The sequence below is a fragment of the Hyla sarda genome, chromosome 1, assembly GCF_029499605.1.
Source record: "Hyla sarda isolate aHylSar1 chromosome 1, aHylSar1.hap1, whole genome shotgun sequence".
In the NCBI taxonomy this organism is placed as follows: domain Eukaryota; kingdom Metazoa; phylum Chordata; class Amphibia; order Anura; family Hylidae; genus Hyla; species Hyla sarda.
The window spans coordinates 213,995,380-214,020,803 of record NC_079189.1 but is presented as its reverse complement, the minus strand read 5'-3'; the positions used below and the strand labels follow the sequence as shown (position 1 = coordinate 214,020,803).

The following is a 25,424-nucleotide window of genomic DNA, read 5'->3' as shown; positions in this document are numbered from 1 at the left end:
GTTAAAGCATCCCATAGTTATTAATGTTTAAAGTAACAGTGGTCAGATTTTCAAAAAATGCCCAGGACCTGAAGGTGAAAATGGGCTGGGTCATGAAGGGGTTAATAGCTTTTCTTGTAAGCTGCAGTTTTATAATGTGAATGCTTTAGCATTAGTAGCCTGATAATCTCTATAGATTCAAAGAAAGTTAGGATCACTTTATACATACTTGTTTAAAAGGGTCACACGCTCTGTCGCTCCATTGGGGACCAGTTCTATATGCTGGTTTTCCCAGGATAGCTGCAAGTATGTATCAATAAAAATGTTAATACCTAACATAGAATTCACAAAAGAGGCATTTTCATTTGACCTGTTGTACACTTTTGTCCAGTTAATAGATACAGATGTCTTCTACACAAAAAGCCATAATCCATTTATACATACGTCAGTTTGGACTGTTGTTGGTAAACATGAGTCACCCAAGCTAGTATGAATCCCTTAACATGATTATTCCTGTGATGTAATGGAAAAGCATGGTAGCTGAATGGGCCACAAAGTAAGGTACTTAGGTATTTGATACCACAAAAAGTGTTTTGTGCTTATTGAGAGGCAGACTTGTTTCTGTTCAGAAAGGGTAAAGAAAAATGTATTGCACAAAGCACCTGTGTTACTAGTGGGGTTATTATTAAATCTCAGAAAAAAGTTATATTATGGTATGTTCATATCTGCATCAGAGGCACTGTTTGGGGCCTCTATCACTCATTCAGTTTACACAGGACAAAGAAAAAAATGTAACATGCAGTATTTTTATGTCCCATTATAATTCGGTAGAATGACGAACACCAGACGGAAACCCAATAGCTTCTGCCTTAGGGTATACTTTTTTGCCTTAGGCCCTAAGGTTTTTTTATGTTTACTACTTTTCTAAGCTTATTCTTTTACATTAAATTAAAATGCAAGAAATATTTAGAAATGTACAGTACTTGACTTTAAATTTTTAGCGATATTTTGAGAAAATTGAGTTTTTCTGCCACTCTTCTTAAGCTTTGTCAGGTTGAATAGGGACCATTGCTGGACAGCCATTTTGGGTTTAGGGCTGTGGCTGGGCCATTCAAGGAGTGGTCAATAAGCCACTGTTGTGTTGTCTCGGCTGTGTGCATAGTCATTGTCTTGTCACCATTGTCTGCCACCATCATGCCACCACCATCATACTGTAAAAAGGGTATTGGGTAGATGATAACCAGTGCCTGGTTCAGTCATCAGACCAGGGAATCTTGTTTCTCAGAGTCTGAGAGTCCTTTAAGTGCTTTTAAGCAAAGTCCAGGGGAGCTTTCATGTGCCCTTTACTGAGGAGAGGATTCCTTTTGCTCAGTCGGTCCATAAAGCCCAGATTGTTGGAGTGCTGCAGTGATGGTTTACCTTTTGGAAGATTCTTGGTCACCTCTATAACCATGGACAGAAAGACAATTAGGAAAAAAAAGGCTGCCCCCAGTGCAATATGGTTGGTAAGGCAAGGATCCCCACTTTAGTAACCGAGCTTACCGAATTGTGTTGTCACAACACCTTTTGTATGCATGTAGACTCGTTTGGTCTTAGATGATGTTTGCGGCTGGAGAGGTGGCAACTTCCATGTGGGCCAGATCCTAGTACAGGTACCAGTAGGATAACAACTGGAAAATGGCGGATCAAAACCGATGGTTCCAAAAATGACCATGGAGATGCAGTGCCGTCCTCATAAGAATGCTCTTAGAAAAAGTGTTCAAAAGTTTTATTGATTGGTTTCTAACCCGATCCGGGTTCTTTGTCAGGCAACGGAATACTTTACTAGTGTAGGTGCCGCAATTTAAAATAAATTTTTTCATTCACTTCCAGATTGCCAGGGTTACAAAATAAATGTCAAAAAAACACACAAAATTATATCGGTATACAATTAATTGTATGCTTTTACAGTATAGTAAAGTGTACTTATTCTTATTTACAATTATTTAAAATATTTAAATTTAGTTTGCTAGTTTACAGCAGGATGATGCGTTTTTTGCGCATGCGCAAAACGGTGCTTATCTTGTTGGTGATGTAGATATTGCTTTTTTATTTAGAAGGTGTGTATGCTTTGATCGGTAAATTATATAATTGTTTCAGTGATTTCATTCAGCCCTCGGAGGGTGATAGTAGACCATTTGAAAAAAAATCTCCATACACTAGTGGACAAAGCATTTGAAAATGGCATTCTCAATAAAGATGAATGCAAATATCTAAGCAGCATGAATGGTAATAAAACTTACTTTTATTTTATTCCAAAAATACATGTGCCTCAGAAATCCTCCAGGACGTCCCATAATTTCCAATACTAATTCCAACACCAGTTTTTTGGCCCACTATATAGATCTGTTTCTTCAAAAATACGTAATCAAGTTGCCTAGTGTTCTACGTAATTCTAAACATCTAATCCAGGGGCGTAGGAACCCCTACAAATCTGGGGGGGACAGCATTTAAGTGTGTGTGGCAATGTGAGGGTGGAGCTACAAAGCGGTGGGATCATTTAATGTTGCATGATTCTATTAAAGGAAAACAGTCATCCTGTTCACCCACACTAAACCCAATACACTGGGTTATAGTGTGGGTGAACAGGAGACCGATGAGGGGTCACTGACTCCTATACGTATCTGCACTCCTGAGATCTGCTTCCATCTTCCGTGAATTGCGTGTTGGAGGCTGGGCCCGCCGGCTCAATTTCAATATTAATTGTCGTGGGTCTTGCTGCCTTATCAGAGTCCCCCAGATCGCTCTGTACCCCAGACCCCTCTGTATTTCCGACTCTGCTACAGCTCAGACTGCTCCATACCCCAGACTCTACTATCCTCTCCAGACCCCTCTGTCCTCCTCCAGACCCCCTCTGTACCCCAGACTCTTCTGCACTTCAAAATTTAAAATTAGGTGCAGCTCACAACAGAAGGACCGAGGTAATCAAAGCTAAAGCCGGACCCCACCGGCAACACAAATAAATTACAAATAGAATATATAGCTTATACCTCTAGGACCTCACCAATGGTGCATAATGATATGGGTAAAAATGAAATATGGCAGCGTTAGTCAAAAACAATTTTTTAATTTCAATTTAGTATAATAAAATATATAGAACAATAACAAAGTGACACATTAAACTGGCACTATCTAGTGATAATCCCACTGGGCCCTAGTGGGATATCAAAAATATAAAATATAAAAATAATGTCCTACGTGCTAGTGTTCCAATATATGTGGAATATGGTCCATAAATCTGCAAACAAAAGATGGAATCCGCAAACAAAAATGAGATGAATGGATATTCGGTTTTGTGGCAGAGTATGCTTGTAACATAAAGTCAATGTGCTTGTAACATAAAGTCAATGATAAAATAAATTATACAAAGTATCTCTCATCACTGCTTTATACTCCTCGCATGCCCCAATATGGGGAAGGGGGGCGCTGGTTCTCCCATTACCCTAGCAGCCCCGATGGCAGCGGGGCGCAAACAGATGTTCCGTACCGTTGGCTCCGGTGTCAGAGGAGCGTGCAGCAATGTTCTGCGCTGAAGACCACACTTGCTACCCGGCTTGCTGTAGATGGTACTATTTTGACACTCCGGCAAGAGTGTCAGTCAGCTCGGGAGCGACAATGGGTCTGGCGGTGATGGTACATTCGGGAGCGGTGGATGATCCGGGGATGGCGTCCCACATGGAAGCTTGAGTAGCGAGAAGTATAGGCTGTGCGAGATGGCTGGAAATGTCATTGCGGCCAGGCAGGGCGGAATGTACCTGGATTAACTCTTCTGTTGCCGGAACATATAAGTTTGCAGATGGACACTAGTACTGACTGTGTGAACAGTGCCAGACTCCTAAACGCGTTTCGGGGTGCTGGGAAATATGGACCTCCGACCCCTTCCTCAGTAGAAATGTGTACATCTTCTGCACTTCAGACCACTCCATACCCCAAACCCTTCTATCGTCTTCAGACCCCACTCTACCCCAGACCACTCTGTCTTCTCCAGTCCCCTCTGTACCCTCAGAACCCTCTGTACCTCCAGCCACCTAAGTCCTCTCCAGACCCCTCTGTACCCCCTGAACACTCTGTATTCCAGGCACCTGTCCTGCCCAGATCCCTCTGTCCTTCCCAGATCACTCTGTACACTTCAGACCCCTCTGTACCCCCAGACCCCTCTGTCCTCTCCAGACCCTTCTGTACCCCCAGAACTCTCTGTATTTCAGACACCTGTCCTCCAAACCACTCTGTCCTCCTTCAGACCCCCCTCTGTACTTCAGACTCTTCTGCAGCTCAGACCGCTCCATAACCCAGACCCTTCTATCCTCTCCAGACCCCTCTGTTCTCCTCCAGACCCCTTCTGTACTTCTGCTTTGTACCCCAGACTCTTCTGCACCGCAGGCAGCTCCATACCCCAGACCCTTCTATCCTCTCCAGATCCCTCTGTACCCCAGACCCCTCTGTCTTCTCCAGTCCCTTCTGTACCCCCAGCCCCCTCTGTCCTCTCCAGACCCCTCTGTCCCCACAGAACACTCTGTATTCCAGATCACTCTGTCCTCCCCAGACCACTCTGTACACTCCAGACCACTCTGTCCTCCCCAGACCCCTTTGTACTCAAGACCCCCTCTGTCCACTTCAGACCATTCTGTCCTCTCCAGACCCCTCTGTCCCCACAGAACACTCTTTATTCCAGGCACCTGTCCTCCCCAGATCACTCTGTCCTCCCCAGACCAGTCTGTACACTCCAGACCACTCTGTCCTCCCCAGACCCCTTTGTACCCAAGACCCCTCTGTCCACTCCAGACCATTCTGTCCACTCCAGACCCCTCTGTCCTCCCCAGACCCCTCTGTAACCCCATAACTCTCTGTATTCAGACACCTGTCCTCCAAACCCTTCTGTCCTTTCCAGACCACTCTGTCCTTCCCAGACCCCTCTGTACACCAGACCTCTTTGTCTTCTCCAGACCACTCTGTCCTCTCCAGACCCCTCTGTCCACTCCAGACCCCTCTGTCCACTCCAGACCTCTCTGTTTTCCCCAGACCTCTCTGTCCTCCCCAGACCAGTCTGTACACCAGACCCTCTGTACACCAGACCCTTTTGTACTCTCCAGACCCCTCTGTACCCCAGACCCCTTTGACCTCTCTAGACCCCAATGTACCTAGACATCTCTGTCCTCTCCAGACCCTCTGTACCTTAGACTGCTCTGTACGCTCCAGACCCCCCTGTCCTCTCCAGACCCCTCTGTACCCCAGACCCCCCTGTCATCTCCAGACCACTCTGTCCTCCCAGACCCCTCTGTCCTCCCCAGACCACTCTGTACACTCCAGACTCTTTTGTTCTCCCCTAGATCCCAATGTACCCTAGACCCTTCTGTACCTTAGGCCTGTCTGACCTTCCTAATGATGTAATCGCAGATCTTGGCAAATAGAATTTAAGTTCCTCTGCTGTCCATAGGCTTTGTGCAGACTGGACAGGTTAAGGTCCATATTCACACAACTGCATTTTGCAGCGATTTGGGTACAAATTGCAGTAAAACTGCAATGTTTTTGCTGCGATCTTGTGCAAATCACAGCAAATTTGTTGCGATTTTACTGCGATTTAAGGAAAATTTTGAAGTGTAACTGTGGACCTAAAGCTATCAAGGAGGCCCCCTTTGGATTGCCCCCCCCCCATCTCCTCTTTGGCGTGAAGGGAGCTCCCAGCATGCGCTGGGCTTTTAAAGTGGCGGCGGCTGGTGGTGGGGGGGGTTTCCCTTCATCATTGGTCCCCCCGCATGAATTCCTGGGGGGTGGGGGGAATCTGTCCCCCTCATCCCCTCTGGTTCCTACGCCCATGGTCTAATCGATATCCCATGGGAGCTAGGACTTCAACTTGTAATGTGTGATGTTTCATCTCTTTATACTAATATAAAGCACAATCAGGGACTTGAATGTGTCCGTAAATAAATCAGCAATGACCCAGAATTAAACACCGCCCAGAAAGAATTCTTACTACAAGGATTACATTTCATCCTACACAATAACTACTTCATTTACAACAAGGAAGTTTTTTTCCAGTGGAGAGGCACGGCGATGGGGTTGAAAGAAGTCCCACCATATGCTACATGGGCATATTTGAGGAACAATTCCTCAATGGGGACCACACACTATTAGCCCAAATAGTGTACTATCGCCGGTATATTGACAATTTGTTATTCCTGTGGAGAGAGGACCCTTAATCAGTCCAGACACTCTCCCACACTTAAAACAGAAACCCCTGGGGTATCACATTCACTATGGAATACAGCGAACAAATTATCCATTTTTTGGATCTACACATCTCCCACAATGAAACAAAGTTCATTACGTCCACATATTTTAAAACTGTGGACATCAACAGTTATCTAGAATTTGACAGTGGTCATTTCAAGCAATGGCTGAAAAATTTTCTATACAGTCAGTTCAAAAGAGTGCGAAAAAAATGCACAGAAGATTCCACGTTCAGAATGCAAGCAAGAGTGTTAGAAAAAAGGTTTAAAGAGAAAAAATACCGAAGGGAATTCTTAAAGATTCACTAAACAAGCTGATAGGCAAAACACAACAAGAATGTCTAAAAACAGAAAAGAATAATAAAGAAAAAACAACAACTGGGAAAAAATACAGGAAAACAAACTAACTATCACCACATTCAACAGTGAAGCCTCAAAAAAAATATTAAAACAATTCTAAATAACAATTGGCATATTTTAAAAAGTGATGCATATCTGAAAAACACAATAAAGGAACAACTGCAAATAACATATCGGAGAGCACCTACATAAAAAAATCTTCTAGCTCCCAGCCAGATCAAGCAACACAGAAAGAGTAAGAAAAGTTCAGATCTACCGGCAGGTAGCTACCGCTGCAATACTAGAAGCTGTCTGTGTTGCCAAGAAATCAAGCAGAGAAACATGGGTATCCTTTAAAATAAAAAACAGACTTGTGTGCCAACATTCTTTTGTCATCTGTCATAGAATGTCAGTGTGGAATGCAGTACGTGGGGAGAACCATGCAGCCACTCCACTGCCGCATGAATAAACATCAGCAGAACATAAAAAATAATTGCAGGAGTTTCCCGGCACTGTGCCATCCGTCATCCCCTGGACATGAATCTGATCAAGATCATCCCCATCGAACAAGTAAAAGAAGATTAATCCAACCGTTTTGAAACTTTAAAGAAAAGAGAGGTATATTGGATATACAAATTGTCTACGATCACTCCCAGAGGGCTGAATAAAATCACTGAAACCATTATATAACTCACCGATCGGAGCATCCACACCTTTTAAATAAAAAAGCAACATCCATATCACCAACAAGATAAGCACCGTTTTGCGCATGCGCAAAAAACGCATCATCCTGCTGTAAGCTTGCAAACTAAATTTTAATATTTTAAATAATTGTAAATAAGAATAAGTACACTTTACTATACTGTAAAAGCATGCAATTAATTGTATACCTATATAATATTGTGTGCATTTTTTTTTACATTTACGTAACTTTGTGACCCGGGCAATCCGCAAGTGAATGAAAAAATGTGTTTTACATTGCCGCACCTACACTAGTAATGTATTCAGTTGCCTGACGAAAAACCCGGACCGGGTTCGAAACTTATGTTGCACCTATCAATAAAACTTTTGAACACTTGTTCTAAGAGCATTCCTGTGAGGACGGCGCTGAATCTCTACGGTCATTTTGGGATCCATCTGTATTGATCCCGCCATTTTCCAGTTGTTATCTCTATAACCAAAGCTCTTCTCCCACAATTACGTAGTTTGGTGTGGCAGACAGTTCTAGGATATCTGGCTGTTCCAAACTTCTTACTGTTAAGAATTATGAAGGCCACTGTGCTCTTGGGAACTTTTAGTGCAGCAGAATTTTTTTGTTTGCTCCAAATCTGTACCTCTACACTCTGAGTACTACGGGCAGTCTCTCCCCCCCCCCCCCCCCCTAAACTTCAAGTGTCATAGCAAAGTGTCATAGCAAAGGTTCTGATTGCATGTGTAATTTTAGTCTTTCCTTTTTTATAAATTTGCAAACAATGCTAAAATTCTGTTTTCATGTTCATATTATGGGGTATTGAGATGGAAGATAAAGATGGAAAGTTTTTTAGCACAGGGCCCCAACATAACAAATTGCAAAAAAAATGTGCAAATTCTGAAGACAATCCGAATATATTGTATTAGTCAAACTAAACACCAACTATGAGGGAGCTATCTTGTTAACACGTAATACAAAACCACATTTCCCTACTGCTTAGCTCCATAATAGTAAATATGCCAATTTGGGAGATGCATGTATAACACCACTGTATAGAGAACTTACTGGTAATATTACTCAATGGGGAATGTTATAAAAGCATGCAGTATTCAAAAAAAGAAAAACAGTGCTGAAAAAAGTAACAAAAAAAAGGAGTGACATTTCAGGGCGGTTCCTCTTGGAAGCTCACACTCAAATCAATGGGAGCATGAAAAAAATTCATAAAAAAACAAAACATCAAAATCAGCAGGAAAAAAATAGCGCAGCAAATTCCATACCGATTTTGAGAGGAGTTTTTCTTTAAGAGCAGTTTTTATATGAACATACCCTTCCAGTGCTGAGGTTCTGCATTTATTTGAGTTCTACTTGGTTAACATCTGTATGGGTCAGCAATAAAACTGTAATTTCTTATTATTTTATACTTACAATAAAATTCAGATCTAGGCTTTCCACATCTTTTTCATTTTCAGTATCCAATAGACTCTGCATACTCCTACAAAACAGTTATAGTTAAAAACTCTTGCTGTGTTAAATAAAATATATAATTTTTTTTCCCTTTAGAATACCTTTTTTTTATTTTCATTTTTCATCACCACATTCTGAGATTTTTTTTTCCCACCAACATGGCTTTATGATGATACCATTTTGTAATAGCATAACTAAGTGATTAAAAGTTATGCATTATAGTATATGTATCAAGAAATGGCACAAAAATACTAGATATATTACAGAAAACTTAAGTTATGTATCTCAGAATGCAGTGATGAAAATTAAAAAGCATCTGTTGGCGGATGCTTTAGTCCAGGTCTGGGAGGACATCCCTCAGGAGACCATCCGCCCCTCATTAGGAGCATGCCTAGGACATTACATCAAAGTTGGATCAGCCTGTAGTGTGGTATTCCATTTCGATTTTGAGTGTGACTTTATATCCAGACCTCAATGGGCTGATAAATTAGATTTCCGTTCATAATTTTTGTGTGATTTTGTTGTCAGCACATTCATCTATGTAAAGATGAAAGTATTTCATATGATTAGTTCATTTATTCAGATCTGGATTGTGTTATCTTAGTGTTCCCTTTTTTTTTTTTTTTTTTTTTTAGCAGTGTATATTCCTATGCCAAAAGAGCTGTGTCCTTTAATGGCCACTGCTCTCTCAATCAATTTGTGCTCATATGATATATGATGTAACCACTGTCAAAATGTACCACTGTACCGAAAATTACATTTTTGTGCTGAAAAATCGATCCACATTGCCACTAGGAGTCTCACTACCTTCTAGTTTGCTGTACACTGCCTCTTGTCATGTGAAGTCTGCTTCGTAGTAGATATGATTCGAAGTATTACAGGAAGCGGAGATGGGACTTTGTTGTGATAGACACACTCTGGGCTCCTTTATATTGATTATGTATCTCCTTTGGGCTCAGATATATATATATATATATATATATATATATATATATATATATACACACTGCCTGTGTACACAGAACAATATGATGCAGCACGCCACAAGGTTGCAGAAAAATGGTGGTTTATTCCATCATGTGCATTGACAATGTTTCCCCTGTCTCACACTGGCTCTGGATACTGCCTGTGTATCTACTTTTCCCTACACAGACTGTATCTGGCTTGTAAGGACTCTAGCATGGCTCTCCTCTACTATGTAAACTTTACAGAGCCCTTGTATGTGGGGACTAAAAGACAATGCAGCGAGCAGCATGCATTACATTTTATTTTAACTGGCAGCTATGTTTTGGAAATTAACAATTTTGCACAAATGCGTAAAACAGCATTTTTTGCTGCAACTTCAAAAAACTGCAAAGTCACTGCAAAATTCTGCACAACATCTAAATGGGTACTCTGGTGGTAGGGTGTTTTTTGTTTAGAGATGCCCAACCTATCCTTTACATAGCTCTACCCCACCCCCAGTACCTCCAGTATCTCTGCTCCAATCTCCGATGCAATCCTCTTTATGGGGCTGGAGCTCAATACACAGCCAATCACTGGCCAAGGTGAGATATCACTGCAGCCAGTGATTTACCAAGCTGTACTGTAACATATCCATCCACGGCACCAGTAGAAGTATCACTTGGGACCACAGCAGCAACATCGGAGACACCGGGGGAGTGCATAGGGTATTGGTTTGTTTATTTATAAGGGACAGACTGGAGTTGTTTTTTTTTTTTTTTTAACACATTACTGCCGGTGTACCCCCTTTAATGTGATTTCTGAAAATAGCTGACCGTAAGTAATGAAAAAGAAAAACATGCACATATTACTTGCCTGCCCTGTCTCACACTCCCCACACAAGATGCTATAGAAATTTATAAAGTGATATCAATACAATCTGTACACTTACCATAGCTTTAATTATTTCTGTGGCATTATTTCTTTTCATGTAAATGATAGGAACACCTAAAATGGATACAAACCCTGTGCTTGCTTACTGTATAGCTGCGTCAGGCGACTCCTGAGTATATTGTATTGCATCATATTTTAAAACGACAACCTCAATTCTTGACATAACCAGAGGAGTGTACCAGTTTTTTTTATAATCTTTTTAGCATACACATAAAAATAATATATTATTGAATAATATTTAAAGATTGCACATTATACAAACCCTGGGAGAAGTTATGCCCCTACCCACACCCACTTTGTATTGGAATACTTCATTATACCAAATATTGTACAATTAAACAAAACAAAAAAGTCTTTGGTATTTTTTTTTTATTTTATTTACATTGTTCGCTATATGGGATCAATAATAATATTTTAATAGATCAGACATTTCCGTGTGTGGTGATAGCAAATATGTTAACTTTTTTTTTTTTTTGTAGTTTTTTTGTAGTTTAGCAATTAATTCAAAAAAAAAAATTTCTCTTTATTTTATTTGCTTTGATTTTAACTAGGGTAGAAGTTTTATTTAAAAACAAGTTTTCTTTGACTTTTTTTATTTGACACTTTTATAGCCACCCTAAGGGGACTTTTGAATTGCTTATAGTATAGTATGTTTGTAATGATGGAGCTTGTCCTTTGCCTGTGATTTGTGCAACATGAAATTCATTAAAAAATTGAGTATAAGTTTGAGTTGGAGACTCATGCTATGTTTAAGAACCAAAGTATTGAGTCAAAATGTTTTTTTATAACACTTTATGTCTATTTGGGGGTTAACATTATATCAAATAAAAGTGAACAAATAAAAGTGTTTTTAACACAGAAGATGTTAAAGGTTATTGCTAAGCATTAAAGTAAATTATTATACAGGGTGGGCCATTTATATGGATACACTTTAATAAAAGGGGAATGGTTAGTGATATTAACTTCCTGTTTGTGGCACATTAGTATATGTGAGGGGGTAAACTTTTCAAGATGGGTGGTGACCATGGCGGCCATTTTTAATCCAACTTTTGTTTTTTCAATACGAAGAGGGTCATGTGACGCATCAAACTTATTGGGAATTTCACAAGAAAAACAATGATGTGCTTGGTTTTAACATAACTTTATTTTTCATGAGTTATTTACAAGTTTCTGACCACTTATAAAATGTGTTCAATGTGCTGCCCATTGTGTTGGATTGTCAATGCAACCCTCTTCTCCCACTATTCACACACTGATAGCAACACCGCAGGAGAAATGCTAGCACAGGCTTCAGGTATCCGTAGTTTCAGGTGCTGCACATCTCGTATCTTCACAACATAGACAATTGCCTTCAGATGACCCCAAAGATAAAAGTCTAAGGGGGTCATTCAACTGGCCCACGACGACCAATCCACTTTCCAGGAAACTGTTTTTCTAGGAATGCTCGGACCTGACACCCATAATGTGGTGTTGCACCATCTTGCTGGAAAAACTCAGGGAACGTGCCAGCTTCAGTGCATAAAGAGGGAAACACATCATCATGTAGCAATTTTGCATATCCAATGGCCTTGAGGTTTCCATTGATGAAGAATGGCCCCACTATCTTTGTACCCCATATACCACACCATACCATCAATTTTTGTGTTCCAACAGTCTTGGAGGGATCTATCCAATGTGGGTTAGTGTCAGACCAATAGCGGTGGTTTTGTTTGTTAACTTCACCATTCACATAAAAGTTTGCCTCATCACTGAACAAAATCTTTTGCGTAAACTGAGGGTCCTGTTCCAATTTTTGTTTTGCCCATTCTGCAACACCTGAAACTACGGATGCTGGAAGCCTGTGCTAGCATTTCTCCTGCGGTGTTGCTAACAGTGTGTAAAGAGTGGGAGAAGAGGGTTGCATTGACAATCAAACACAATGGGCAACACATTTTATAAGTGGTCAGAAACTTGTAAATAACTCATGAAAGAATAAAGTTATGTTAAAACCAAGCACATCGTTGTTTTTCTTGTGAAATTCCCCATAAGTTTGATGTGTCACATGACCCTCTTCCTATTGAAAAAACAAAAGTTGGATTCAAAATGGCTGACTTCAAAATGGCCACCATGGTCACTACCCATCTTGAAAATCCCCCCCCCCCCCCCCTCACATATACTAATGTGCCACAAACAGGAAGTTAATATCACCAACCATTCCCATTTTATTAAGGCATATCCGTATAAATGGCCCACCCTGTAGTTAATGTCATGTTTTTCCAGAACAAGTAGAGGAGAAAATTATGTTACACATAATATTGAAGAAACAATTATGAAGCCATCAAAAAAAAAAAATAAAGAATCTTTGTTATTCTTCCTCAGGATTTTATGACAACCTGAATTCCTTTTTTTTTTTTTTGGCCTTTTTACATCCCAGGAAACATCTGGTATGCAAACTGCATAAGAGCATTTGCTGTAGCAAAAAAAAAAAAAAAAAGCTGATGGATCCTATTGACTTTAAATAACCCCTTAAATGGGCACTGTCACCAACTTTATTTTTTGATATGTTGTAGTACTTATGTACTGCAACATATCTCTAATATACTTTTTTTTTTTTTCATTAAAAAGGTTTAATTTACATTTAAAAACCGGCCACTGAAAAAGGACTGATTTTGGAGTGGCAATCAGTCCTTTTTCAGTTAGGCTGCACTCGCTCCCTGCCTGTCAATCAGACAGGCGGGAGCGAGCGCATTGGCTCCCCGGCCACTGGGCTTTTTCCGTTTTTGCACTTTCATTTTTTTTCCTCCTTATCTTTAAAAAATCATTACTCTTTCAATTTTGCCCCTAAAAATCCAGATGATGGCTTATTTTTTGCGCCACCAATTCTACTTGGTAATGACATCAGTCATTTTACCCAAAAATCTACGACGAAACAGAGAAAAAAAATCATTGTGCGACAAAACTGAAAAAAAAAAACAATTTTGTACATTTTGGGGGCTTCCGTTTCTACGCAGTACATTTTTCAGAAAAAATGACACCTTCTCTTTATTCTGTAGGTCCATATTATTAAAATGATACCCTACTTATATAGAAGGTACAAGCAAGTCGAACCAGCTCTACCCCAGGCTTCAGCGCACGGACAGGACCAGGACTGGATCCAGAGAAATGCAAAAGAAGAAGAATGTCCAGCGCACACACGTATAAAACTGAGCTGCTTTATTGCATAGTTGCCATGGGAAACATCGGACACTCAGGTAACGTGACGCGTTTCGGCCAGCAAGGCCTTAGTCATACACATGTTACAAGCACTTAGATCGTTTATATATGCAGGGTGGTAGTGTCCCGGGCGGGGCTTAGCCCCGAATCATGTGACATCCCACCTGCACATATAATTACAAACAATGTTAAAACGTACGTATCAAATCTTTATTTCATCACATTTATAACAAAATTCATTGTATAAAAAAAAAAAAATTAAGACATTGTTAAAATAAATCTTATGTACCAGTTGTATATGTTTGGTTCAAAACCTAGAGAACCAGACTCCATCCTTTTAAGAATATATCAGACGGTGATACACAACTAGCACTAGGACCTGAAGAATTATAATGCTGAACTGGGAGAACGGTTATTTAACAGAGCATGAAATGCAGTTTGTTAAATCTCATGACAGAAACAGATGCAAAAAAAGGGTTATTTTAATCATTATTTTTTTGCGCCTATGTAAATATGAAAGATATGAAAAAAGGGGGGGGGGAGAGAGATATTGAACAGGTGACTGGAAAACGTGAAGCAACTAAGACATACATAGTAGTATTCGGATTATCATAGTGTCACGGTCATAACAACCCACTCATTTAATAGTGCAAGATCGTATCCAGTCTCCTGTTCAGACCTAGCGGTATCCTAGTCTCAAGGGTGAGAATCCAGTATATTTCACGATCCAACACCTTCTGTCTCAGGTTTCCACCTCTCAGTGGTTTGTCCACCCTCTCGATACCTTGTACCACCAGACTAGAGGTATTTCCACCATGTACCTCAGCACAATGCTTGCTGACCATTGATACTACTTATATAGGTTTGATTTTGTTGTACTTCGGGAAAAAATCATAACTACATGCAGGAAAATTTATAGGTTCTGACCCCTATAACTTTTTTTTTTTAGCGGTACCATTTCTGTATTTATCAGACTTTTTGATTGCTTTTTATTCATTTTTTCATGATATAAAAAGTTACCAAAAATACCCTATTTTGGACTTTGGAATTTTTTAGCGCGTACGCCATTGACCGTGCGGTTTACTTAATGATATATTTTTATAATTCGGACATTTCCGCACGTGGCGATACCACATATGTTTATTTTTATTTACACTGTTTTTTTTTTAAATGGGAAAAGGGGGGTGATTCAAACTTTTATTAGGGAAGGGGTTAAATGATCTTTATTCACTATAACACTGCACACACTGATCTTTTACATTGATCAATAGTTTCTCATAGTAAACCATTGATCAATGATTCTGCCGCTTGACTGCTCATGCCTGGATCTCAGGCACTGAGCAGTCATTTGGCGATCGGACACCAGGAGGCAATTTTCTTTTTTTTTACTTTCACTTTAGACGCGGCGTTCAACTTTGAACGCAGCGTCTAAAGGGTTAATAGTGCATGGCACCGCGATCAGTGCCGCGCACTATTAGCCATGGGTCCCGGCCCGCTATGTTGCAGGGCCACGCCATGGCCCCGCGTTATAGAAAGTTAAAGGACTCAGGACATACCGGTACGTCCTTGGTCCTTAAGGGGTCTGCCGGGTTTCTGTCTGGTGTCTGCTTTTACAGACAAAAAATACTCAATGGAGGAGAAAGGGCCAGCCTAAGGGTCAGGTAGATCTCCAGGGGCGATTAAATCTCGGAATCCAGGGGAAGACTGAAATGTCAACCAATCAAACCATGTCTTGGGTATATCGGTCGTGCTCCACAGGCGTCAAAGCACCCCGTCAGACCCTCCCCTTATATATGTCTGTCTTACGTGCACTTGTCTGTTATGTTGCTCCCCCGTTTGTTCTCTTGTGTACTTTGTCTGTCTTTCTCCTTGCCCTTTACCCTGTTCTCTTCACCCTTCTGTTTTCTTTACCCCTCTTTCTCCCTCTCCTTTTCTCTTTCTATTCTCCTTTCCCTTTTTTGTTCCTCTGTTCTTTTTCTTTTTTTCTACTACACTTTCTTCTGCTGATCTCCCATTATGCCATTTATACTCTTATATTACTTGCATTGCTACATCACATACTCTTACTTGCATTGCTACATCACATTATTACCGAATGGGGAATCGCTCTCCATTATGTTTAGTTTTATTTATGTCTTGAGCATTTAACGTTACTGCTCACTTTGGACTTTTTGTTGATACCAGATCTCAATCCCCAGCACCGCTGGCTCCTACTTATTGTACAAAAGTGTTTTCTTATCTGCTTGTTGTACCCTGATGAACGGTTCCTTTTATTCTCTGAAAATAAAAACCTTTAAATATAAAAAAAAAAAAAAAATACTCCATGCAGTGTTTTAGTCTGCTTAGGTCCCACTGTTTAAATAGAGCTCAAATTGCAAATGTAAACTTAGCCTAACATATTCAAAAAGCATCTAAAAAAAATGGCCAGATCTATAATTAATATTTACTCCTGTTTCTGCCCATTTGGTTTTCATTTGAACACTTATGCATTATCTATTTTCAAGGTATATTGCTTTGATTTTTCTATCCTGATGCATTAACCAATGTTTTCCTTTTATGGCCTTTTTTTATTTCTCATTTTGCATACAAAATATATTTTAGATACAATTGACTGAAAGCTACCAACATTTTCTGCTGTACTGTGTTAGATTTCCATCTAATCCTTCACATTGTATCGATACACAGCTCTTATTGAGGCCATGCTATCTTACAGTTAGCCAACCCCTTAGCTTGGTACAATCTATAAACACTTTTCTTGTAATCTGAATACTCCTTTGTATTTTTTTTAACTTAAAAACAAGACGCTTCCATATTTGCCACACAGTTTTGCCACGATTTACAGCAGATGGGTAGAATTCACCAACACGACCATTTCTCCTAAATTGCTATACTTTTTTTAAGACGTTACCGGTCCGGGTCCATTTAGCTGCGTTATGCTCTTTTCAGTCAGCTATTTTCTGGTTTATTTGGGATGCTAAGCGCCACTGTCTCCCTATATCGGTCATGTTAGCCAGTAAATCTATGGGATGGTTGGGGTAGCTGATGTTACTAAATATTATTGGGCTGCCCATTTGCACCACCTGGCTGTGTGGTCTTCCTACCATGCCTACACTAAATGGATGGAGGTGGAGAAATTGTGGCTGGCTCCGATCCACCCTAATTCCTTCTTGTGGGCTCCCCCTCCCATCAACCCTGCATGTCCTCTCTTGGGTCCCATGTCATTTTCCCATTATGTTTGGAGCTACTGTTCCAGACAATTTCAGCTTCTTTCCTTTACAATTCTTCTCCTTTACAATCTTTTCTCTATCACCCTAATTTTTCTCTGGGGCTCACTTCTGGTATGGTTTGAGAATGGGGCTCAAGAGGTCTATTTTGCTGGGCTGATGTTGTTGATCCCCTCACTCGTTCTCTCCGTCCTTTCGATCAGCTGGTTGCTTGTCGGGATCTCCCTTCTTCTGAGGAAGCCCATTATGTTCAGCTTCGCCATTATCTGTCCTCTAGACAGGGCTCGCTGACGGTGTCCTTGCCCACGGGTTTCAAACAGCTGTGTAGGGCGGTCCTCAGGAGAAGGGACTCCTCTCTAGTATTTATTCTTTCTTGCTTTCTCCTCCAGATGGCCCTCCTCCATCCCATTGCTATATGAGCCGTTAGGAGGAGGTTCTCAATACTACTATCTCGATCCCTCAATGGTGCATAATCTGGGAGCAGGCCTCCAAGGCATCGATATGCACAGCTTATAAAGAGATACAATTTAAGATGCCCATAGTCTGGTACCACACTCCAGTACTATTGAATACATTGAACCCTGACATTCCTCCTCAATGGTGACGTTGTATTGTGGGCCTGGGTACTATTTTCCATATTTTCTGGTCGTTTCCGCTGATAGTTAACTTTTGGGCGCAAGGGCAGAAGCTAGTTCACGCAGTCTCAGGTGTTTTAGTCCCTCTAGACCCCATGGTCTTCCTCCTGCATCTGTCTACCAGGATTCTACCGAAAAAGCTGTTTAAGATTTTTATGCACATAGTTCTCGAGGCCAGGACCCTCATCGCCAAACATTGGAAACAGACCTTGCCTCCATTGGAAGGTGACCTCATTGCCCGTATTCGTGAGATTCGCTCCCTCAAATCTCTCACTGCCTCCTTGAATAACACTGTCCCCATGTTTGTGTCCATATGGGATCCGTGGGATTGATTAACAGATAGACAGCCACCATGACCCTGTTTCTTCTAGCCTCATTCTTGTTCTGACCTCTTGTTCTCTACGTCCTTTTCTTTTTCTCTGCTTCTCCAGTTTCCCCGGTTTTTCTCTCTTTTTTCCAGTGTTTTTCTTTTGTCTTAATGTGTTTTTCCTTCCCTTTTCTCCCCTGCCCCCCCTTCCGCTAGATTTTTAAGTTCCTTATTGATTATTATTATGTGATTGTTTACTCCCCTGGTGTTTGCTTGGACTTTCTTACACTGCTATTTTTGTATTCCTCTCTTATGCTGTTCTAGTCTTTTTATGTCATTTTTTTATGATGGCTATTTTGTTATTGCTGGATTTGGTGATTTATTTGCCTTGTTTGGCTCTACTGTGTTCTTTGTTTATATGAAAACTAATTACAGTAAAAAAAAAAAAAAAAAATTCACCAACACTGTCAGATTTGTTGTTGATGTTGTATCAGACACACTATGTAATATTATTATGCTGGTGCATGCTCCTTGATAATTTGTCCTGTCAGGTCATGTACCAAAAATTGTCCTGTTGTGCACAACTATTTGTCCCTTCGTGCACTAAACTTTGTCTACAATACATTTACTATGAACCAGCCTATTATATACCAATTCTGCTTCTGTGTATTGTTTGCTAAAAATAACTTACATTTTTGTTCACACACTTAAAATATGTGTCATGAACTAGAACTCATAGGTAGGAGCTCCCATTATTGAGATTTTGACAGAATTTATATGTATCAATGAAAAACAGTAGGATTTTTGGGTGCACATTGATAATAAATATTACGGTGGTATAACTATTGTTCTGTTACCACCAAATAAATTCTCCTAAGGCTACGTTCACATGGTGGAATGTCCGTATGGAAAATCTCTGTGCTGATAGTGGAGCAGATAGTGGAGCACCAACATAACATGCTGGCATTAGGACCACTCGGAAATGCGCCATCTCATAGATAGCAATGCATTTCCTTGTGGAATCCGCTGAAAGAATAGACATATCTATTCTCTCTGGGGGATGCCGTAATATGAATTTCCTTTCCGGATGATGGAAATTCTGCTGAAATCAATGGGACTCTGCTGCTGTGGAATATTCATGCAGAATTCCACATGGAAATTCCATTGTGTGAACATAGCCTTAATATGCTTCACTTGTCCATGCAATGTGTCCAAAAACTGCATCACAAATTGTGGCAATTCTCTGTAAAACTCTATGCGGTTCTCAGTCTTTCAGTACAAACCTTTACATGTACAGGCAGCCTCCTATTTTATATAGGGGATAACGCCTGCTGCAGATAAAAAATAAAAAAAAAGCATATCTTGTGTTTAAAGAGACATATTTAACCATGACTTACCTCCCTATAGTAGGCTGTAGCTCTTTTAAGTCGTCTAGAGTAGGTTTTTTACCCAGAAGTTTTTTAAACAAAGCAAGTGGAAATGGTAGATAAATTACAACCTGGTTAAAAATTGCCAATCCGCACAGTATGCCATAGTGATAATACTTCTTTTTGTCCTCTAATGACTGAAATAGTAACAAAAATAATTAAATTAATACAACACAGACAGCAAAAGAACATTATCTTATAGGTTACCTACTCTTCGTGTATGATATAGTAGAAATGCTCCTTATGTGCTTTCAAAATGTCATAAAAAAACTAATATATTACAAAAATAGTGCCCCACATGTACACAGGTTGTGTTTGGCACAGTAGCTCTGCACCATTTACATAAGTGGAGCTGATCTGCAATACTAGACACAACCCATTCACAGATGTAGCATCACTTCTGACAAAGTGCATTTACAAAGTTGTGATAAGAAGCCATGAATAGATACATTAGCATCATAATAAAAATTCCCCAGCAAAAAATAATAAATGAATGAATGAGAAAAAAAAAAAACTTACATGACTTGGAAACCACATTGGTAGTAGTGGGTCAGAAAAAGTAAATAGCTCATAATCAGGTTGGACCATCTTTTCAGCCACTATGAGAAAGAACTCTGTCATTGTTGCTCTGGGATCAATTGTAGTCTCACCATGAAATTCCACCTTGAAGAGAATAGGTATGGTGACATATGTGTACATTTCACAAATAACTTTTTTTTGTGTGTGTGGTAGAGGGTGTGATGCAGGGCAGATGGAATTACAATAGGGGCAGATGGCATTAACCCCTTGTGCTTGTGACGCCAGGGCGTGGTTTATCCTCTATACCACCCGAAGGAATACCGCTGGATCCTGGGCTAGGCACGGGGGCAATAATGACTCAGACGCCAAGTTACAAAACAATGGTAGCTTTACTGAGTCAGACAGTTGTAGCAGTCTATACAGCTTGGCTAGGCCCACAGAGGTGACCAGTGACTTCAGAGACCTTAGGGCTTGCTGGGACTTATAATGGACTTGGGCAATTCACATGCAGACCACGCTGACTTGAGACAAGATGACTTGACTGACTTGACTATGACAGACTATGACTGACTTCACCCCTTCTGTAGCTAACCAGGCTTTGACTGGACCTGTGGGGCAATGGACTTGAGAATCCGTGGCTGCTGGACTGACTTTAGGCCTCCTCTGGACTCCAGACACACACCTAGGACTTGACCTTGCTGCAACTCAGCAAAGTCTCTAAGAGCCAAGAGAGTGAAGTGACTCCTCCCAAGGCTCATATAGGGGAGACTCTGGTGGAGTCCCATAGGTTACCCTTTGGTCACATGATCACTGGTACCTCACTGGGTAACAATCCCATGACAACTGGTTAATCACATGTCACTTGTTCTTACAGCTATAACACATTACAGTTATAATATACTGGATAACATATATACAAATGAATATGCAAGGGGAAAAGATGCAGGGGGGCCCAGGGGAAACTGTAGGGAGGCTGCCTGACAGGGCAGCAAGGGTACAGGGGTACAGTACTGGGCCACCGCATTTGTATGTACGCTGATATGATAAGGTTTTCTGATCACAGGTTATATTAAAACCTAAAGAGATTAAAGGGAGTAGAGGGAGAGGTAGAGAAAGGGAAAGAGGTAGAAATTGGAAGCAACTGAATCAGCCAGAATTAAAATGTCCTTCTGCTGGAGGGGCCACTTTATGGACTGAGAGAAAGATGACTCTTGTCACTGAAAATCAAATTATTAATCTTTCCCATAGAGTCCTGACTAAGGCTGAAGAGACTGTTGTATCTAGGTGTTTATTGTTTGTCCCAGTAGGGAAATTTATTTTAGTCTCATGGGTCAAGGATATAAATTTATTTTTGAGGAAGTTGAGGTGGCAGAAATATTTCTCAATACAGGGAGAACAATACAGTGCTCTACTAGGGATTGGAGTATGTCAGACTTCAGGCTGGTCTAGGGATGGAGAGACCAATAGAGTCAAATATTGATCCATTTACAACACTCCACCTAAAAAAGTGAAAGAATGCCTCCCCTGTAGATGCTCCCACCATTGATATTTTTCAGAAGGTAGTAGAAGAGGAACTGGAAGCCTTGACATCCAAGCAACTTGATTTTGAGAATAATCTTTCTCCTCAAGAAAGAAGGTGCTAAAATGTGTTTAGATGGACACAAGTATAATTTTTAAACCCTTGGGCAAGGGTGGTAACATAGTTAAATTCTCACATGAATAATATAAGGATATGTGTTTACATCTTTTGAAGGAGAGATGTGGTTATGCTATTCTCCCAGATGACCCAGATTTTTTAATGAACTTGAAACTATTGAGTGAAGCCCTGAAGAGTACTCAAAGACAGGGATGAATTTATATTTCTTCTTCCAAAAATCCCCAGATTGCAACTTTTTATGCTTTACCTAAGGTCCACAAGGGGCTTAGACCCCTTAAACGAAAGCATCAGGAAAACACCTGTACAACATGACACTAAATAAAATCAGCACCAATAACACTCTATTTTACATTAATTTTTTCATGCAGTTTGAAATACCAGAAAAAAACACTGCATGAAGGAGCCACATAAATGGAATATTTGGGGCCAGGACTAAACCACTATATAAAGCCCTTAAAGAGGTACTCCTGTGCTCCAGCATTCTGAACATTTTGTTAAGAATGCTCAGAGCTGGAGACCGTGATCGTGACGTCACGGCCACACCCCCTCCTTTCATGTCTAGCAACACGCCCCCTCCCATAGGCATGAATGGAGGGAGCATGGCCGCGACGTCACGACCACTGCCGGAGGAACCCGGCGTTTGTTTAGAATGCCAGGTGCTGCAAGAGATCGTGGGGGGCATAGCAGTTGATGTGATCAGATATCTTATCCAATGGATAGGGGATAGGATGTGTAGCAGAAGAGTACCCATTTTAATGATTCATTCAGAGGACCAGAACGGTTGAAAGCACTAAACTAGAATTGCATTCTATTAAAAATATCCCTTTACAAATCCTTTTCTGTGTATCTTCATCTAATACTAAAACACATAAGAAGTAGTTTATTATCATTTATTTAAACAATTTAGAATTTCTGCTGGGTTTATGCAGTCTGCACCACAATAGTGGAAAAGGAAGATTGCCACCAAGGCCCAGAAGATTTACTATTAGTAGTAACTTGCGCAAAATATAGTGGAAATCTTTTCTTGCTTTGAGCTATTGTAGGTTTTATGTGAAGGGGTCTGTAAAAAATGCCCCCATAGAATAATAACTTATTCTAAAGATCTTTATTCTGAAGAGCAGTTGGCTTATTTGTTAAAATGTATCTTATTTTACCAGTAGTTCCTTTTGTAGGTCACAATCTTCCACCATGCTTATCTTGTTCAGTGCATCTTCCAGTAGATGTTGATGTCTTAGTTTGAGATGTAATAAAGGTATTCTGGGATTATCACTGCTGCCCTGCATTCTGTTCATCACAAGCACTTGACTGGCTTCTAGCTTTGCTGCCTAGGAATAAGAAAAGGATAACTATTAAAACATGCTATGCATATTTAGTATCACTGCATCCCTGATGACCTGAAAATTACCAAACTATGTAGTGTACACAGTGAACACCCTTTAAGAAACAAATAAAATACAATCCCAAAATTGTTGTTTTATTTTTTTGTCTGTTTGTTTCTCCTGCATCCCTCCCAAAATAATGAATAAAAAGTTAACTTAAAGTTATATTTATCCCAAAATGATACCGATGAATACTATGTTGTCTTGCGAAAACACAAGCCATCAACAGAAAATGGAAAGGTTGGGGGGGTCTTTGTTTTAGGTGGCATATGGTCTCACTATAGCCAATCCAACTATACTATAAACATAGACCATTTTCTTAATGTTAGTGTCTCCAAGACTAAATTGGACCTACAGTTTCACTGTGTGCATGTACTAGGGTCCATGGCAGTTACATGTCAGCACTAAGAATACATGGCAGACCTAAAGGATAAGTCTCATGCATTAAAACTTAATAAGTTTTAGATCATGGGGGGTCTGAGCGCTGGGCCCACCGCGATCTCCTGTAAAGAGCCCCTGTGTTGTATGCCCCATAGAGCTCTCCCATAGAGCTTAAGGGAGGGAGTGTGGCGGCCTCCGCTTCGTGCGGGGATCGTGACACGCTCCTGTGCTACAATACAGGAAATGCCCTTCGGATAGGGGATAAGTTTTATTGCATGAGACTTATCCTTTAAAGGGGTACTCCGCCCCTAGACATCTTATCCCCTATCCAAAGGATAGGGGATAAGATGTCAGATCGCCACGGACCCGCTGCTGGGGAGCCCTGGGATCCCCACTGCGGCACCCTGCTCTCATTACAGCACAGAGCGAGTTCGCTCTGTGCGTAATGACGGGCGATACGGGGGACGGAGCAGCGTGACGTCATGGCTCCGCCCCTCGTGACATCACGGCCCATCCCCTTAATGCAAGTCTATGGGAAGGGGCGGGGCCGTGATGTAACGATGCTCCGGCCCCTGTACTGCCCGTCATTACGTGAAGAGCGAACTCGCTCTGTGCTGTAATGAGAGCACGGTGCCGCAGCGGGGATCCCAGGGCTCCCCAGCAGCGGGACCGTGGCGATCTGACATCTTATCCCCTAAATGTCTAGGGGCGGAGTACCCCTTTAAGGGATGTAGCACCTTGTATGGTATGTCATATCCACTTTATCTAGTAAAAAAAAAAAAAAAACTTACATTCTTCTTCTGTATTGCATCAAAGTCCAAATACTGAACCTTGGTGTCATATGTAAAGATAAATGGATATCGGCAATATACTTCCTGTATAATGTTATCAGCCTCCTGTAAGAAAATGACAGACAGAATGAGCCTTCATAGAACAAAAGATTACCATTACATCAACATTTTAGAGTTTATTTAAGAACTCAGACTACAAAGTCAACTATCAGTACAGCCAGGGCCGGTGCAAGACATTGAGCTACCTGGGTCCAAGAGTGAAATGCTACGTACGTACCTCCCCCTTTTGACACTCATATTTTTGATCCTCTCCTGACATTCTTGAGAGGCCGGGAAGACCTTCCCTTATACCTAATCGGTGATTTCAATTATCCCATGGACTCTTTTAAAGACAGATGGAGTGAGGGAGTAGTCCTAAAGGTGTCCCAAGGGAAAGGTACCAAATTTAGCTGCCTGGCTGCAGAGCTAAATTGGATTGATATATGGAGGGAGCATCACCCGGAGGACAGGATCTATTCATGTTATAGCGCCTCATGCAGAGCTGCTTCGCGGATAGATCTTGCACTTTGTAACTCCCTGGCTATTAAATATGTGCAGAAGATTAAATACGGTAATGAAACAATTTCGGACCATGTCCCACTACTTATTGAAATCCAAGTAAACAAAGGGACTGAGATTAGGAGGACATTTATACTTAACCCTCATTGGCTCTCAATAATAGACGGGAAAGAACATATTAAAAAAGAATTAAAATGTTTTCTTGTTAATAACAATGGGTCAGCCCCCCCTCAAATAGTTTGGGACACTTGTATAGCGTTCTTAAGGGGTCTTCTTTTTTGTGAAGTCGCAAATAAGAAAAGGGGGTTTCATCAGGAGGGGGATGAATTAAATCATAAACTCGGTGAAACAGAAAAGTCACATGCTCAAAATCTGGGGAGCGAGCAGTTTTCCCTTAAGAAAGAGTGTCAGGATGATCTTAAAAACTTTATGTATACTGAAGCACAACACAAACTTTTTTTTCAAGGCCAGAAAAACTTTGTAAAAGGGGGGCGCCCGGGTAAGCTACTTTCTAATATTATAAAGGCACACAGCAGAGGACCCAGGTAATATCTTTATGGAATGAGAGAGGAGTGGTGATGTCCTATCACGATCGGATCCTCCAAATAATCCAAAACTTTTTTAAGGGTCTCTATACATCAGAGGAATCTGGAAATGAGGCCCATATGAGCAATTTTTTTTCTAGAGTTCAATTACCAAAAATCTCCACAATAAGATAT

The 25,424-nt window shown here is 40.7% G+C and overlaps 1 protein-coding gene across 5 annotated transcripts in view; it reads right to left on the bottom strand.

Annotated features, from left to right (window-relative positions):
* LOC130363096 (probable E3 ubiquitin-protein ligase HERC6) overlaps positions 1–25,424 on the bottom strand; it is a 155,279-nt gene that overhangs the window by 19,178 nt on the left and 110,677 nt on the right. For all 5 annotated transcript variants that reach the window (XM_056568460.1, XM_056568477.1, XM_056568469.1 and 2 more), the window contains 6 exons: positions 24,148–24,252; positions 22,751–22,921; positions 19,940–20,083; positions 19,391–19,557; positions 8,701–8,767; positions 209–279 (listed from right to left, as the gene is read on the bottom strand). In XM_056568460.1, coding sequence (XP_056424435.1) covers positions 209–279; positions 8,701–8,767; positions 19,391–19,557; positions 19,940–20,083; positions 22,751–22,921; positions 24,148–24,252 — 725 coding nt within the window. The remainder of the gene's footprint in view (positions 1–208; positions 280–8,700; positions 8,768–19,390; positions 19,558–19,939; positions 20,084–22,750; positions 22,922–24,147; positions 24,253–25,424) is intronic.